Source organism: Cajanus cajan, chromosome 2, assembly GCF_000230855.2.
Source record: "Cajanus cajan strain Asha chromosome 2, NIPB_CcT2T_4, whole genome shotgun sequence".
NCBI classification, from domain to species: Eukaryota; Viridiplantae; Streptophyta; class Magnoliopsida; order Fabales; family Fabaceae; genus Cajanus; species Cajanus cajan.
The window spans coordinates 287521-305111 of NC_138518.1; the positions used below are offsets into that span (position 1 = coordinate 287521).

General features: G+C 31.0%; 2 protein-coding genes across 4 annotated transcripts; one reads left to right on the forward strand and one right to left on the reverse strand.

The window, feature by feature from the left end:
- Positions 1-3671: 3671 nt before the first annotated feature.
- Positions 3672-6148, reverse strand: LOC109818544 (eukaryotic translation initiation factor 5). 3 transcript variants are annotated; one of them, XM_020384037.3, is made up of 3 exons: positions 6009-6148; positions 5492-5538; positions 3672-5311 (listed from the first exon to the last, which is right to left on the reverse strand). In XM_020384037.3, exon 3 carries the CDS (start codon positions 5186-5188, stop codon positions 3863-3865), a length of 1326 nt encoding a protein of 441 aa, XP_020239626.1. In that variant the 5' UTR covers positions 5189-5311; positions 5492-5538; positions 6009-6148; the 3' UTR covers positions 3672-3862. The 3 variants fall into 3 exon arrangements, with proteins under 3 accessions (XP_020239626.1, XP_020239625.1, XP_020239628.1); XM_020384036.3 differs by having other exon boundaries at positions 3672-5538; XM_020384039.3 differs by lacking the exon at positions 5492-5538 and having other exon boundaries at positions 3672-5461; positions 6009-6130.
- A 4518-nt stretch (positions 6149-10666) lies between these two features.
- Positions 10667-15290, forward strand: LOC109818526 (translation elongation factor Ts (EF-Ts)). The gene is made up of 6 exons (XM_020384015.3): positions 10667-11144; positions 11217-11391; positions 11537-11721; positions 12453-12578; positions 14229-14317; positions 14866-15290. The coding sequence occupies exons 1-6, from the start codon at positions 10725-10727 to the stop codon at positions 14906-14908; spliced, it is 1038 nt and encodes a 345-aa protein (XP_020239604.2). The 5' UTR covers positions 10667-10724; the 3' UTR covers positions 14909-15290.
- The last annotated feature ends 2301 nt before the right edge of the window (positions 15291-17591 follow it).

The following is a 17591-nucleotide window of genomic DNA, read 5'->3' on the forward strand; positions in this document are numbered from 1 at the left end:
TATGTGTACGTCTATGTAAGAACTGTTTCAATATTAAATTTAATTGGTGCTAAAAATGAAAGGAATTAGGATTGAAATTTGAAGAAAAATTGTAACGTTAGTAATACTTAACGAAAATAAGCAGAAGAAAAATTTATTTACAGCATTTAGCACCTAAGCAAACAATTCATTTTAGTTCCTTCTTTTGGTATCGTATTACTTATTATGCCAAAATGAGTATATATATATATATATAAACTGATAGCAACACTAGGAGAAGTGAAGGATGTGCTTCTCCTTGGAATTGCCTAGGCCGGATCTTCTTCAAAGGAGACTTGAAATCCAAATGAAAGAACACTTGAAGGATGAGAAATGCACGAAAGAACTAGGCCTAAGCCTTGAGGGAAGCATCCAAGCACAAAGGATCAAGTGATTGTTCACTTCAAAGAGAAGGAACAATGGTGAACTCCTAAAACTAGAGAGAATTCACGGTGACTTTGAGGGAGAAACTTGGCTCAATGGCTCTCAAATTTTTGAATATTCAAAGTGAGTACAAAATGTGTTAGGAGGGAACATATAGGTCACCGAAAATGAGGAGACACTTGGCGCCACATGAGAGGTCACATGTTGGCGCCAAGATTTGAATTCAAATTCAAATTTGAATTCAAACCTTGTGTCACATGTGCATAACCAGTCATGTGGAGCTAAATGCAAATTAGATTGAATTTAGTATGTATTTAGGGTTGCATTTCGGTGTCACACTTGTGCAGCCAAGGTGGTGCCAAAAGTGTGACCTAAATGCAACTTAAATCCATCCTAAATTTAACCTAATTTGTCCTAATTCAAATGAACTACTAATCCTCCTTAAACTCTAATCTAATGACCAAAATACAATGGTCTAAGGAATACAATGAAAAGGAAATAATACAAGAAGAAGAATGAGCCTAATATTGGGTATCAAAAGCCCAAAGCCTAAGAAGCCCAAATATAAGCCCAAGAGCATTAAACCTAGTCTATGGTCAAAATACAAGACCAAAATCAAAGTAAATTCCTATACTAATAAGATACAACAAATCATGGTGTTTATTCAAGTAAGGACCATATGAAAAGCACCCTAGGCCCACCAAGCCCATTGGGTCCACTAATCTCTGAAGCAGTCAAATCCTCAAGTAGTCTCCTAGCCATAGCTCTAGTGGTTGGGCCTTTAGTCCATGCTCTTCCATCATAAACATACATTGAAAAGTTAAGATCTATTGACATTAAGAGAGTGTTTGATACATGGTAACAAATTTTAATGCCTGAGAATCATAATTTTTAAGAATTATGAAAATTTGTTTTATTGATCATAAATATTTTTGAAAATATTTTTAAATATTATTTGTGAATCAATAATTTGTATTGCATTAAATAGTACATTCCCAATGTCAAATTCCTGGAAAAGTTAAATTTTTTTGTGTATCAAATGTTAATCTAAAAACTTATATCAAATCTTATATTTTCAATGACATTTTGTATATGTAAATTTAATTAATCCAACTGTTGAATTATGTGATATTATACTGAAGATTATGAACATCAAATTTCACTTAATTTTAATATTATTTAGTGAATCATCACATTGTTTTATATTAATGTACTATATGATATTTAAAATATGAAAATATTAATTTTTTTAATAAAAACTAACAATTTAAATCAAGTGAAATTTGATATACATAATCTTGAGTATAATATTATATAATTCAACTGTTGGATCAATTAAATTTATGTTATACAAAAAGTTGTTGAAGGTCTAAGTTTTGGTTTAAGTGTTTTGTATCAACAAATCCTAATATATATAGAGAGAATAGATCTACTTATTCTAAGAGTAAGTCTACTTAGAGTTACTTCACTCAATAACTCAAATTTTACCTTAAATTTCAATGATCCAACCATTAAATTAAATATTCTTAATACATAAATCAAGTTTACAAATTTTTAAAATATTTAAAAATTATTTGATATTTCATTTCATCAATTCAAATTGAAGAATAATCATAAAAATATTTTATATGTCGAGTGAAATAAATTTACTTAGACTTAGAGCAACTCCAATGGGAGTTGCTTGGTCCATCAAGCAACCCCAACCTTAGTTTCTTACCATTAGAGGGAAATGATGTGACAGCAAGGGTTTCTTGTAGAAGAGAGAGGGTTGCTTAGTGAAGCAACCGTTCCTTACCTTTGTAAACAGAAGGAAGCGCGGTGGTGAGGCGGTGGTTGAAAAAGGCACCATTGGAAGAAGAAGACGTTGGGGTTAAAGAAATAAAAAATAAAAATAAATAAATAAATAATAATAATAATAAAAAATAACCCCAACCCAATTTAAATAATGTTTATATATTTACTATTGCTTTATTTTATTTTTAATATCTACTTATTTATATTTTTTCTCATAATTTATTTTTTTTTATTGTAGTGCAATTGTCCTTTTTAATAAAAATTTAAATTTAGTTCATAAATAATTAGAAAAACAATTCTAAAAATTGAATTTCTTAAAGTTTCTTACCATCGGAAGAAATTTCTGTTTGAGTTCCTTAATGATGACATGCCCTTACTCCACTCAATAACTTAAATTTTATATTAACTTTCATAGATCAAGTTTACAAATCTTTTTAAAAAACATTAAAACTATTTAATACTTTATTTCGTTAATTTAAATTAATATATAAAATATTTTTATGATTATCTATTAATTTTAATTAATAAAACTGTATCAAATTATTTTTAAAAATTTTTAAAAATTTATAAATTTAATTTATACATTAAAATTTTTTAATTTAATAATTAAATCATTAAAATTTGATATAAAATATAAATTATTAAATAAAATACGTATAATAGACTTTCTCAATAAATGAATCTCTCCTCTCTCTCTTATTCTATATACATAAGTGCATTTGTTTTTCACAACTAAAATTGTAATCATTATTTTTCAATAGCAAATTTTTTAATATGTGCTTTCGTATGATTATCATCCCTAGAGTGCAGGGTGATATACTGAGGTAGGGTGGTGGACATCTCTCCGTCGTTCTGCCTTTGTGGCAAACAACCTAGCACCCAAAAATCATACAAGCGGCAGAACATATGGGACATTTGTTTTAATTATAGCAAAGGAAAGGATACTCAATCTCCTGTTTCGCCATGAAGATTTGAAGAAGCAAGATAAAGATTCCTGATTTCTTCCCTGCTTGCCGCCTTAAGAATACGAGGGTCACGCAGCCAGATAATATATATACACCTTTTTGGCAAAATCTCTTGATAGAACTTGAATTGCAAAATACTTCGAACACTATAAATACAAATATACACTTGGCTCATGTTGAGTTTTGCTTAATTTTGTGTGTTCTTCTATATAAAAGCCCTTCTAAAACCAATAATAATAATAAATTATTTTAAATATAAAATAAACTAATTTAAATACACATTTTCCAGATTGCATAGCTTTTCTGTTCACGGTTTTCTCAAAGGATTTTGGAATCGGGTTGGTGCCTGTTTGGTTGGGCATTCACTATTTTGTGAACATGGATCAGCCGCAATCAAAAAATACTTGTTTCTAAGTTATTAGGGGATTTTGGACGAGGATTTATTGGAAACTGTAGATCGTAAATTCAGATCCAAACAAGCGACTAATAGACTTGTTCTGCAAGGATAAGTAGAGTTGAAAATGCATTCATAGCCAACGAAAACAAAATATGATGATACCACAAAAAACTCTAGAGTATACTCTTCATGTTGTTACTCAAGTCCAGACAAACAGGGACACGGAACAACGCTCAGCAACACAAAACAAGGGATCAAATACTAGACAAGTAAAGAAACATAAACGAAAGACTATTCGTGCACATTATTCTTCCTCTGATTCTGATTCCGCACTTTGAAGCCAATCAATCAAAGGTTTGGCATTCTTCCATATCTGGGAGTCCTTATTATCACCCTTCAGCCCTTCTTGAAACCACTGCACTATGTACTCTTCCTCCAACACATCAGCATCATAGAGTGCCTTCAAAACAATGGCAATTTCCTTCAAAGCATTGGAAGTGGACTTTAAGCAGAAAGCCTCAATTGCACGAAGCAATTGTAGCTGTGATCCCTCCCCCACAGAAACTGCAGCAGCAAGGTAGCGCTTCTTCTTGGCGACTTCTTTGGCAAACCCTTTCTCAGTACCCTCAAATAAGACCTCAAACAGAGCACTGATCTTTTCTTGTGCTGGTGCAGGAAGAGCTGCCATATGGGACTGCAATTCATTTGCCGCGATACCTTTGTTCAAGATTGCCTTCACTTCTCCAACCAGTTTACTGTAGTGCATTGAATTACCATTTTCAGAACCATCACTTTTCTTACTTGCTCCCTTTTCCTTCTTCTCTGGCTCATCTGTGGAGAGCATTACCATATCAGCTGTTACAGCACTTAGCTGTTCTTGGATACGTTGCCGAGCAGCCTCTAATGACGTGTCTGTTTGCCATTGTACTTCATCATCATCTTCATCCGGAGCCTCTTCTTTCTCATCAACTTGAATGTGGGCTGGAGATTGACGATCTTCATCAGAGCCACTGGCTTTCTTCTTTGTAGAGTTCAATTTTGTGGTCTCATCCTTTGTAGTAGACGAGCCCTTTTTCTTAGATTCTTTCTTTATTTTCTTCATTTCCTCATCAGCTGCTTCACCTTCCTTCAGTCTTTCCTTCTCAGCTCTCCTCATTGCCTTCTTGTCTTTGGATCCTTTCTTTGTTTCAGGAGGGTTTTTTATAATAAATGAAGTAAGCTTATCTCTCATATCCACATCTGACACAAAACCACAAGCAGCACATTTCAGCTGGACCATTTGGTTCTTAGTAATTAATATCTCAGTTTCCGGGTTTCCACAACCATAACACTGGACATATTTCTTGATGAAGATCTCAAGAAGACCAGCAAGTTTTGCAGTGTCATGTGCCCCATTAACATGAGAAGTCCCAGCTTTCTCATCGAATTTCGATTGGGCTCCAAGTTCACACCCAAAGTACTTGGTAGTGTAAGAGGGTGGCCTTGCCAATGCCTTGGCAATGTCAACCATGTTGACAACATTTGTTTTGATGCCATTCCCTCTACCCTCAATTTTGGTAATCATTCTAGGCATCTTATACCTATAGAAGGCATCATCACTATTTGCAGCACCAATGTTCTGTAAGGCCATAATGACTTAAACAAGAAAAGTTCCAAAGACAAAAACAATCACAACAGACGCCTCAGGTTGTAATCTGCAATGATGACTTGCTGCTTGTAATCAGGAAGACCACCGTTGCGCAACTAGTGAAGGCTGCCAAGAACAACAACAAAGGTTAGGGTGTTCCTGGTACGTCTCACAGCGCATACAGCTCGGTCTCGTAGGCAAGGCCTTATGTTTTTTTCTAGAAGGAGAAAAACACTCTCCAAGCAACAACTCAATTGGTCCCAAATGGATAATTGCCTGTTCAAACATGAAAGAAAGTTCAACAACCTGAACCTTTCACCTTGGAATCTGCTACAGCAGAACTTGCAGGAACCCTAAATCAAATAACAACAGAGATGCTGAGATTTTAGTTAAAGGCATGTATGTATGGTGTTAACACCTTGAGAAGGGAACAATTTGACAATCTCAAAGCATGTTGATAATACACAATATATGAAATAATTACGATGGATGTTTCCAGAAGACGGGAAAAAATGATAATAGATCAAAAAACAGATTAATAATATATATATATATATATATATATATATATATATATATATATATATATATATATATATATATTAAAAGGAATGATTCATGCGAAGATTTAAGAAATCGGTAATCTTTGATTATTGATTCTAGGCATACGAAAGTAACAATAATGTTATTATTGTTGTAACAAACATGCATGAGATGTAGTTAGATCTTAATGAATCAGAGGAAATAAAATCAAAAAGCATAAGAAAAAGCATTAAACCGAGAATGAGATCAATAATATGCAACAAATAGAATGAAAGGGTACCTGCAAAATGCGATTGATTGAAGGCGCGAGGGAAAAGAGAAAAAAAGAGAAAGAAAAAAAAGACGACGAGACGAAGATGAAGAAGAAGAAAACCTTCAGATGCTGCGCCGCGGCTCATCTCAAATGTTCAAATCTTTATATATGCCCTCCCGGGGTAAATCCTATAGTTTGCCACATTTAAATTTTTTTTCTATTTTTTTTCAAGCAAAATTAACCTTGCATTTGAAATATTAAAAAAACATGAAAATGATATATCTATAAAAAAAACAACTTATATAACAATTTGTAAAATACGATTGATTTTTGTGTTTATCTATATATTATTAATAAATATCTCTCAATAATAAATAAAGTGATAAAGAAGGATAATAATAAAAATAATGTTACATATGTAACATTATTTTAAAAAATAATTTAATTTTATTTGTGTTTAAACTATTCAAATAGAAATTATTTTTTTTTTTAATGAAATTTGAGATTAAACAATTTACAATTTAAAATTTTATTAAATATATATTTAGTTTAGTATATTTTGTTAATCAAATAGTTAATTAAACATAAATTAAATTAAATTAAATTTTGTTTTAGTATTTGAGTCAATAAGTATGTGAGAGTAACAACTCTTAAAAATTAGTCTATATAATCAAAGTATTTTTATTGATGGTATGAAAAATTTAAAATTACGTGAGTTGATAGGACTTATAAATTTTTCATAAAAATTAAATATCATTTACAAGGTCTTAATTTTCATGATATTCAACAAATTATTTCTATGTTTATACCATCATCAACCAATAAAGATTCAATCATTTGAAACTTAAATATTGATGATATTTTACTTGTCAAGTTAGCTAATTTCACATAATGAAAATTATGACAAATAATGAAATATTATGGGTACCTAGGGATCGAATGTCAATATGGAGCTTAAAAAATTTTCATAAGACAAAGCTTTTGATTTGGAAAGAAGTACTTGTATGCACCTATTTGTACTTGTATGCACCTATTTTACATAAGAGAGTTACAAAGAATACAAATCAGTTTATTATTGATAAAGTGAATCAATGTTTGAGCTCTAGGAGGACTAGGAGGTTATCTTTTGTAGGTAGGGTCGCATTGGTAAAATATGTGTTGTAAGCTTTGTCATCATATGTTATGCAAACAATGAAACTTCCTTGCTCTATTTGTGACAAGGTGAATAAAAAGTGTAGTGATCATGAAAGGGAGATTCATATGGTGGTTTGGGACAATATTTGCAAGCCTAAGGAGTATGGTGGGCTTGGTTTAAGAAAAGACAAAGGATATGAAAAATGTCTTTATGTTAAAAGCTTTGCGGAAGTTGTGCACCCAACCTATTAATTTGTCTAATTTGATCCTTAGACAACACTATATATGTGGATCTAAGTTGTTACCCAAAATTCAAAATTTGCATGCTACCTAGTTGTAATTATTATCATGATAGTTGTGATAATTGTCCAACCTTCCAACAAAATATCATGTGAAGAATGGGTAATGGAGGTTTGGTTCATTTTGGACTGATGAATGGATGCTTAATGTTAGTCATTTGGTGAAAAATGCGCAAACAAGCCTTAATGATTTTAAGCTTGAGAAAGTTGTTATTGATTTTATTAAATAAAATGGTGAGTGAGATTTTGGAAATTTGAATATTTTATTTCCTTTTTTTATGGTGCAAAGAATATCCAATATTATTTCTCCTAAGCATTATAATGGACATAATTGTTTGGCTTGAAAATTATTGATGAGACATCTTTAACATTGTCATTAGTTTACAAGGCTTTTAAACATGGAATAATGACAATGTCTTGTCCAATATTATTCCTCCTAAACATTGTCATTAGCTTATAGGACTCTCAAATCCTTTGATGAACACTGAAAATAAATTTATTTGATACAATTTGGAAGTGAAAACGCCTTAACATTTTTGTGTGTTTCTATGAAAAGTTGTTCATGGAGCCTTGTTCGCAAACTTAGAAAGAATAAGGAGGAAATGGACTCAATTGTTGGGGTAATATGAATTTTTTCATAATTACACCATAGATTTATTCCATGTATTTTGAGATTGTGGTCATGGTCATCAAGTGTGAAAGGATGTGTTTTAAAATTTAAGTGAGATTTTTTTTTAAATTTTTCTAAAATTTCTTTGAAATACTATTTTTGGTACTACTTTGCAAAGGATTTAATAGAGGTAAAATGACGTTATTTTTTAAAACATGTGCATGTTGTATGTTATAGTGATAGCTAATGTTAAAAAGTTGGTAGAATTAATTTATATAAACTCTAGTGTTATTCAACTAAATGATGTGGATAACTTGAGAATATGCAAGCACTGTTTCATTAAGTGACATCCTCTAGAGTCAAGAGTAGTTGATATTAACCATGACAGATCTATTATGACTAATAGGTTGAACACGTCTTGTGGGATGATTTGGGACCAATTCAAACCCTTCATTTTGGGACATGCAACAAAATTTTGTGGTTATTCAATGGTTGGAGATGAGTTGTTGGGATATATAATGGGTAGAAGCTTTCTTGGTGCTTTAGATGTATAATGGTTTACTTAAAGCCACCATTGTTTTATGCACTAGTGCTTGCAATTTAAAATGTTCATAAATGTAAAGGAAATTTGCTATGGATGCATGTGTTTGCAAGAGGCGAATCAAGTTGCAATCCTACTTGCAAAGCATGGTTTAGATATAATTTTTTGCTTTTAAGATTTTATGGTGTATTATACCTACTATTGTTTCTTCTCTTTTTTGCATGATGTTTCTTGTATTGCTTATTCATTGGATTTTTAATCCTCTTACTTCTTTTGGGACTTAGTCCCATTATGTCAAAAAAAATTTTTTTAATCATATTAAATAAAGTAACTTAAATCTCCATGCTTCTTTTCTAATCTCATTATCACTATTATATCCATCACAATGGTTCAAATGTATAGTCACTTACATTAACATATATTATTTATTTTTATAAATATCAAGTAATTTTTCTAATTTAAAAATTAAAAACTTGTGCAATATCATCTTTTTGTGTGTGTATAAAGGTCTTATCAAGGTTAGAATGGGTAACCTTATTCATTAAACTTAAACTTTTTACTACTACCTTATACTAAGCAATGAATTTGTGCAATGTTATCTTTTTCTTCAAATAGACATATTCAAAATCTATATACAAAAGTGAGTGATGATGCTTCTTTGTTTATAACTTTTCATTTATACAAAAATAAAATATATTATTTTGCATTGAAAAGTTAAAAATATATAAAAAAATTTTACCATGTACTTTATCTACTTCTCGCACTTATGCATTGTCTCTCATTTTTTCTTATAAGAACATTTCCGATGACAACTATGGTGAAGTTATTGAACTCAATTTTGATAGGTTGTGTAATGTCACATGAAATTTAATAATTTCTAAATTATCTCTTCAATAGTATTAGTGGAGTCAAGATACTATGCCTCTATATTTTATTTAAAAAAAAATAAATTCAATAAAATTTGGGGTTAAGTAATAAAAGTGATTAAGAATTTGAATGGTTAGAAATAGTTAACTTATTTCAATGGTTATATGAGTGGTTAATTTATAAAGTTATTTATTATTATTTATGAATTTAAAGAATAAAATTATCTAAAAAAAATATGAAGACAAAAAAATGATTATATTCATCTATCTCCCTTATATATAAGTATAAATAATTAAAAATATCTTTAAAATGTGTGTGCAGTTGTTTAAAAAGTTTTAATAATTATTACTTATATTAAGAGTAAATTTTATATAAAAATTGTCAAATTAATTGTTGTGAATGAAAATATGTACAATAACTAATTCTCTTGTTTAAAAAACTCGTAAACATCAAGTATATATACTTTGAGACATTTTTCGTTAGAAAATACTTTGTTTTAGATTTAAATGTCAGTTTCATTTTCATTTCATGATTTCATATTGAGTGAATTTAATATTATAAGTTTCATATTTAAAAATAAAAAAAAATTGATTCAAAATTATATTATAAAATTAAAAATAATTATTATTTTAAAAAGATCAAATTAATTTAAATGTAAAAAAATAAAAGATCAAAATAAATTTTTTAATAAAGAAATAATCAAAATAAATCTAAAAAATAAGATAAAGAGTTAAAAATATAATTAAATATTAAAAATATTTTATTTTAGTTCTTATATATATATATTATCCTTTTAGTTTTTATAATTTATTATTGTAAAACTAAAAAAGATAAAGTTTATAGAATAGTAAGAAAAAATATACGGAAAAATAAAATATTTTTTAGAATTAACTATATTTAATTAATGAATTTTTGTTATTTTTTATTTTTAATTTCTGAATAAAATTTATTTGAAGAAATTTATTCATAAAAAAAATTCAAAATTAAAGACCAAAATTTTAATGGGTAAAAGTTAAAGGATTAAAAATAAAAATCATAAAAAATTTAATAATAAAATTAGTAAAAATTTATTAAAAAGTAAAACTAAAAATCAACAAAAGTGGGTGATTAAAAATATATACGTAGTATAATTTCTTTTTGTTTTTTAAGTATTTAAGCTATGGAAGAAAAATAATTAAACGAAACTTTTTACTTGACAGGGACAGCAATGAGATTCAACATTTAAGAAAAAGATTTTGTAAAAGAAGAGAGAGTGAAAAGCCCTAGTGTGCAGTTCGGACATAGGTATAGCCATGGCACTTCACGGAGCCGCGAAACGCGTTTGCGTTTCCATAAGGGTGGCTTGTCGGCACTACTCTTGGGAGAACAACGTGAATCTGATTAAGCAGTTGCGAGAAAGAACGAGCGCTCCCATGAAGGACGTGAAAGCCGCACTGGTGGATTCTAATTGGGACATCGAGGCCGCTCAGAAGGAGCTCCGAAAGAGGGGAAAGGTTTTAGCCTCCAAAAAATCCTCTCGCACTGCCTCCGAAGGCTTGCTCGCCCTCGCCCAAACCCCTTCCAAACTCGCTCTCGTCGAACTCAACTGCGAAACCGACTTCGTTGCCCGAAACGACATTTTTCAACACTTGGCATTGTGTTTGGCCAAGCAAGCTTTGTCTCTGGACAACTCCTCTTCTTCTGCCTTTCATGTTGGACCGCAATCTTTTGAGGTAATTTAATGCTTTCAATCTTGTTGGAATGAAATGAATGTGTTTGTTCAACTTATCACTTGCTCTGACCAGGACTTGACACTGAATCTTGAGCATCCCAAGATAAATGGAGAGACAAGCGTTCACAATGCAATCACTGAAGTGGCTGCCATGATGGGGGAGAATGTGAGGCTTAGAAGAGGCTATGTCATGCCTACATCTCCCCACGGTTTTATATCCACGTATCTTCATACCAGTCCCCAACCAGGTAAGTAAATTCAACCCTTTCCTTTTAATTTCTGCTCTCAACTTCTTCAAATCAAGTTATTATCATTTTGTTTTTCTATATCTTCTGCTGAGTTCCAATTTCTTTGCAACGCCTACAAACTTTAACCTACCAGGCTTCTGATCAGGTTTGGGTCGCATTGCTGGAATTTTGTCTCTTCAAGTAGATGATGGTAAAACGCAAGCGGAAGCTCTTCAACGTGTTGGATCGGAATTGGCAATGCATGTAGTGGCAGCAAAGCCATTATTTTTAACGAAGGAACTCGTGCCTTCAGATGCGTTGGAAAATGAGCGAGAAATTCTTAAGTCTCAGGTATTTTGTGACTCCTTTTGGAGTCAAAATTGATAGACTCGCTTAGGCTTCTGCATGTTTTGATCTTCAAGAATTATTTGAAAATTCGTCCCATTTAGGTACAATGTAAATTAATAAATTTAGATAATGAGCCTTTCTCGGCCTCTCCATTATTGTATCCATCGTTGCATGCTAATTGTTTTCAATTAACATATATTTTCCCATAAGGGCGGTGACTGGTGAGTATGAAAGTTGCAGTACTTGCAACAGACCAAATGGAAAGGGTTGTTTAAGATTGTGTGTTGTAGGGTTTTTCTGGGTGATTTAAGCTGGCTTGTAGTTTAATAGGTTTTAAATATTCTTCAATTGGCAAAACGGACATTTGAACCAGTCTCTTGATTGACTATGGTCAGGTACACCTGCACAAGAATGATAACCTCCATGTACATAAGCATTGTCTTTTTTTCTCTTTCACCTTTTTCCTGCTATACATATGCCTTGATGAGTAAGAGTTTAGGATTGGCCTAGTTAGACACTTGGACCAATTCAACTTTTTGATTAACCAATTTTTACTAGCACATAAAAATTCAGAATTGAAGAAGATTTTGTTCAGCAAATGCATTCTGTCAAAATTCATCTCATATTGGATTATTTAATTCATACAGTTCACATACTGAAATTCCACTTTCTTTACCCTATTATAGAAACCAAAAAAAAACTTTACAACTCTAATTGTGGTTTTATTACTTCAGGCAGAAGCCTCTGGTAAACCTCAGATGGCTATAGACAAAATGGTTGAAGGACGTCTCCGCAAGTATTTTGAGGATGTCGTATTTATGGACCAAAAGTTTATTATGAATGATACTTTAAATGTGAAGGTATGTGATGTTTCTGTGAATTGAAATGGATTCATTTATGATTTACAATTTATGTGAGAATTGAAATTATGAGGGCTATATTTATTGATCAATGTCATTATTTTGATCGATGTAAAAATGAGAATTTTACCCATGCAACTTTATTCATAATCCATCACCCACTTTAATTATTATTATTATTTTTATTTCATTTGTCAATCTTCCTTTATTCTTAGACTGGGAAAATGAGCCATTGACATTTGGTGACTACCATATTCACCTTAACAATAAGTATATGAATTTTTATGGAAGAGTAAAAGATTTTTCAGTATTGACCCTGGACTGATTAAATAAAAGAAAAGTCATTTGCTTCTTCTTAAAGTAGTAAAGCTTAGAAAAACTGATAAAGCACAAGAAACAACAAAGTTTGTCTAGTTCCTGGATTGAGAAATATAGACATGCCAATTTCATTAGTTTATCCATGTATTATGAATTTATAATGCTGGATTTGGGGTTGAAACAAACATATCGCAAGATGATTTCTAGCCATCAACAAACATCACAGGCAAATGCATATCTTGCCTCATAGTTCTGATTTTGGCCATTTCTAACTTCACATTAGATTTTAATGGCTGAATTAATCCATATGGAGATCTTATTTGTTTTATTGTTTATCAATGATTTATAGACCTACCGAGTGTCATTGAGGATCATAGGTGGCATGTTGTGTCAAAGGTTGCAATATACATAATTTTACTTAAAAGTAATGGCTCCTTGTTTGATTCTCACAATTATCTGAAAGAATTATGAATTATTCAACTTTAGCTTTATGACAGTCGATATAAAATAATTTAATAAAGCTATTGAGAATAGTATCTGAACTTCTGTTCTAAAATAAACTTATCAGTGTGAGGATTTGTTTTCTGTAGTATTTTTTTAATTCTTTTGTTTGTTAAGCGGGCATCAAATGTTTTCACTATTCAGCACCATGGTTGATAAGTGGGAGATTCAAAATCTGTAAATAGCTCCTGCATCAGGTGTAGGTGGTCATAACTTGAGGATTTGGTGTAAGGTGTCAATTATGATTTCACGATTGAGAAAGGCAAAAGAGAGGGTGGTGCTCCTGAGAGCAAGAGTTTGGTTGCCTTTCTTGGAAAGGCCAAATGCCATGGGCATCTCTTTGGATTATGGACTTATGGTTAAAACGTAATGTCTTTTTAATTTCAACTTACATCTAGTTCATATGCCCCCCTAATCCAAATCATCTAAATGATGTCTCTTTCACTTTTGAGTCTAGGATAAGAAATAGGAAATGAGAAACCTATATTTGCTGCTGGAAATATGAGAACCATTAGTAGCATTAGCCTTCAAAGCCATTCAAAGTTTCAAACTCTTGGATGGCCATAGTATGTCTTCTGGACGCTTACCAGCAAATGAAAGTGTTTTGTTGAGTGGAGTGCCAGTAAGCATTTTTCTTTACCCCAGGACCACAACCCAGATGTAGAATTTCATGATAAGCTTCCAGTTTTTTGCGCCTTTGCCTAGTGCAAAATACTCTTTAGATGTGTATTGCTACTTTTATGTGTGTTCTGTGTACCTTTTGTGAAGCATCCATCAATGGAGCCAATGTTTGATAATTGATTGTCTAGTATCTTTCATTTCTCTTTGCAGGCAGTGCTTGATAATCTATCCAAGGAGGTGGGTTCGTCTGTAAGGGTTGTTGACTTTCTCAGAATGGAAGTTGGGGAAGGAATTGCAAGGTAAAACCAGTATCTTTTTGGATACTCTTCTTTTACTATCTTATTTTAGAGTCGAGTTGTGTATTATTGAAAAAAAAAATCACTGTAATTGCTCTGTAGTTTAAGGGTTTAATCAAATTGTATTGAATAGTGGTTTAGTTAGTGATGTATTACTGTACTAGTCATGTTTTGCATGTGTTCGTCATGGGATAATGACACGATTTGGGGTTAAAGTGTATGCTTACACAAAGATTACTTTGACGTGTCTCTGACCATGTGGCATTGTCAGTTGGAAGTGTTGAATTTCTCCATTTTATATGATAATGTGTATAGCCCAAATTATTTCTTTCCTCACCTACCTACCTAAAATTATTACATGTCTTAATGATCAGTCAAGTTTCTTTTCGGCTTTGCAGCATCCTATTCCATGACTGACCTGACCTCCTGCCCTCAATAACAAATGATAATATAATTGTGGATCAAATTCTTATTATGTTTTTATGTCTGAGAACTTGGTTGATTTTACTTTTGATTGGTTACCAATTTTACTGACCATCTAAAATTTTCAGGCAAGAAACAGATGCATCTGAGACTGTTGCTCAGGTTGCCTAAGTTTAAGGTGATTCTGTCTACTCGGGAAGGAAACCCTCTGAGAGCTCAGCTTTGTTTTTAAGGCTTTTGCTCTCTAGCTGATAATATTTAAACACAAATGGGGAACGGGGAAGATGAGGTACATATAAAGGATTCGGTTGAAAATTTTGCTTTGCAGTGGAAAACATAAATGGTATCTGTTAGACTGAGTGTAATAGTTGGTTCTGGTGCACTCTCCTGGTCTATTTTGCCCACGAAAGCGATAGTTGATCCACATTGGCGTCGCTTTCAAATTACTAAAACTATTGTTTTCATATCTCCAGTTCACAAAGTTTCTCAGTTTCAAATTTCCAAATGTGACAAATAAATTGATACTTTGGAATGAACCGATCGATTAACAGCAGACATAGCCTTGTTTATCGGTTTGTGTTTTCTTGAAAGTATGTGTTTTCAATTTTAACCAAATTATTCTTTTGAAGCGATATAAGTTGCGACTCAATCCAATTTTCAAAGCAAGGTTTGCATATATAACATGCAGCTCTTTGAACCCCATTCTATAGTTCTGATTGACATGTATTCCTTGTACTTGCACTTCCAATGAATTAGAAAGATTCTGTTATTTTACGATGAAACAATTTAAAGTTTCTTTCTGTTGGATGATATTTGATAAATAAAATTAAGTTCTTTTGCGATCTTTCTGAAAGTTTCTATTCTTTTATAAAAGATTTGTAAATTGTTTACCAGCAATAATTATTAGTATTTTAGCATATGTTAAACACTTATTGTATATAATTAAAATTTATAATAATTTATATATATATAAAAATTATATTTAAAACTTATATAAATAGTAAATTATGTTTTGAATTTATGATAAATAATCTATGTTGTGACACTAGATTATTTTTAATTATTGGTAATTTATTTTTAAAATATTAAAATTTAATTTATAAATAATATAATAGATATAAATTAAATTAGATAAAAACTTGAAAGGGATTTTTAAAATTTCACTCATTGAAAAAAAATGTCTAAAATGTAAAAGAAAATAAAGAGAAGTTCTTAAAAATTCTCCTATATAAGAATAGTCGATCCTATTTGATATATTAGAATGGATTTTAAAATATTTCATAAAATTGGTTTAAACACAAATTCAAGGCCCTATATGGATAAATTTGTCCGTGAGTATTTTAAGAAGAAAATAGTGGAAAAAATAAATAAGTTTTTTATATGTTAAAAATAATTTATGTACGAGGTAAAATATTCTGAGAGAAAAGTCATTTATCTTCTCTTAAAAGATGATTTTGGTATGTCTCGTGTATGGTATTCAAGCAAAGAGTTGGTGCATCGGTTATCAGATTTAGCGAAAAATGAACAAATTTTCTCAGACCTTCATGGTTGTGGATAAGAAGCTAGTTTACTAAAGTAGAACCTGTTTTGAAATTTGGTATATCGAGATAATTAAGAGGAAGATAAGTTTTATGGAAATACTTGACACCATTAGTAGAATTGGTTTCCTTAGCCTTAGGTAAATCTACGGAAATAGTTCATACCATAATTCAAAGGAAAATTATTTCTGAGCCTACAGGAAACATAATTGTGATGGGGAAAGAAGAAAGTTTGATTCAAAAAATTTGGTTCACTGGCAAAGCAAAATTAAGAAATTAGATGTGCATAATAATGAATAGAAAATAGCATGGATCGGACTCTAGAGTCATACATGGTTGAAGTTTTATTATCCAACAACGGGGTTCTTGATGCACCTATTAAGGTTAAGGATGATAAGAAGATATTGAAGAGACAAAAGCATATGAGCTAAGCAAAAGACTTTTGGGGAATTGTGTAAAGGAACATACAAAATGCTAATAAAACTTGGCAATAGATGGGGGTAGAGGGATTTATAAGGTAGTAGTGATTAATGAAAGACAAATTTACTGCTGTCTTTTTTCTCATAAAAATAAGTGATTGTGTTTTAATATATTTTATAATATGACTGCTAAGTGATACGTTATTTTTCCAATTCTATATGAAAAATGATACAATCTCCGAATTATATTCCGAAACGCGTATTAAATGATTAAAATAATAATTTAAATTATAAAATATTAAATTAAATAATATTTTATAATAATTTATTCATAAATATTAATTTTTTAATGTTTGGAGGATGATTCGGCAAAAAACTTTCGGAGGCTGTATCTTCACTCATTCTATATATATATATTCTAAATGAAGCATCTACACAAAATGGGGATAAAAGGAATAAATTCGTTATCCATGCACTCTGAGAAAGAGACTATATTGGCACAGAAGTAATGTGATTTTTCTAATGTTGTGGCTAGCTAACGTTGTATGAGATTTAAATCCATTGAAATTATTGTTACTTAACCTCAAAAATTGGTGGCGGAACGGGCTGATTACTCTATGGCACTCACTCTGTAAAAGAAAAATACTTGAATACTTGCGAAGGCAGCATGATATTTCCCATCATCACATACACATAACTTAAGCGAATGAGAATGCAAAAAGAATCTAACTAAATTATCATCACAATAGTGTACGAAATATGTGTTTACTAATATCACCAGGAAAGGGAGCGTTCCACAGGAAATGAGATGTCATCCAATAAATTACCACTAATATATAAGATGGCAAAAAACATATCCTCTTAGCACAAAACAGATGTTAAATGAATAACATTTGC

What these genes read in the sequence shown, in the direction of transcription:
- LOC109818544 (XM_020384037.3), bottom strand. Translation starts at nt 5,188, where the DNA reads ATGGCCTTACAGAACATTGGTGCTGCAAATAGTGATGATGCCTTCTAT.
- LOC109818526 (XM_020384015.3), top strand. Translation starts at nt 10,725, where the DNA reads ATGGCACTTCACGGAGCCGCGAAACGCGTTTGCGTTTCCATAAGGGTG. An exon ending in TTGGACCGCAATCTTTTGAG is followed by an intron (nt 11,145 to 11,216) that starts GTAATTTAATGC and finishes TGCTCTGACCAG; the next exon opens with GACTTGACACTGAATCTTGA. An exon ending in TCATACCAGTCCCCAACCAG is followed by an intron (nt 11,392 to 11,536) that starts GTAAGTAAATTC and finishes GCTTCTGATCAG; the next exon opens with GTTTGGGTCGCATTGCTGGA.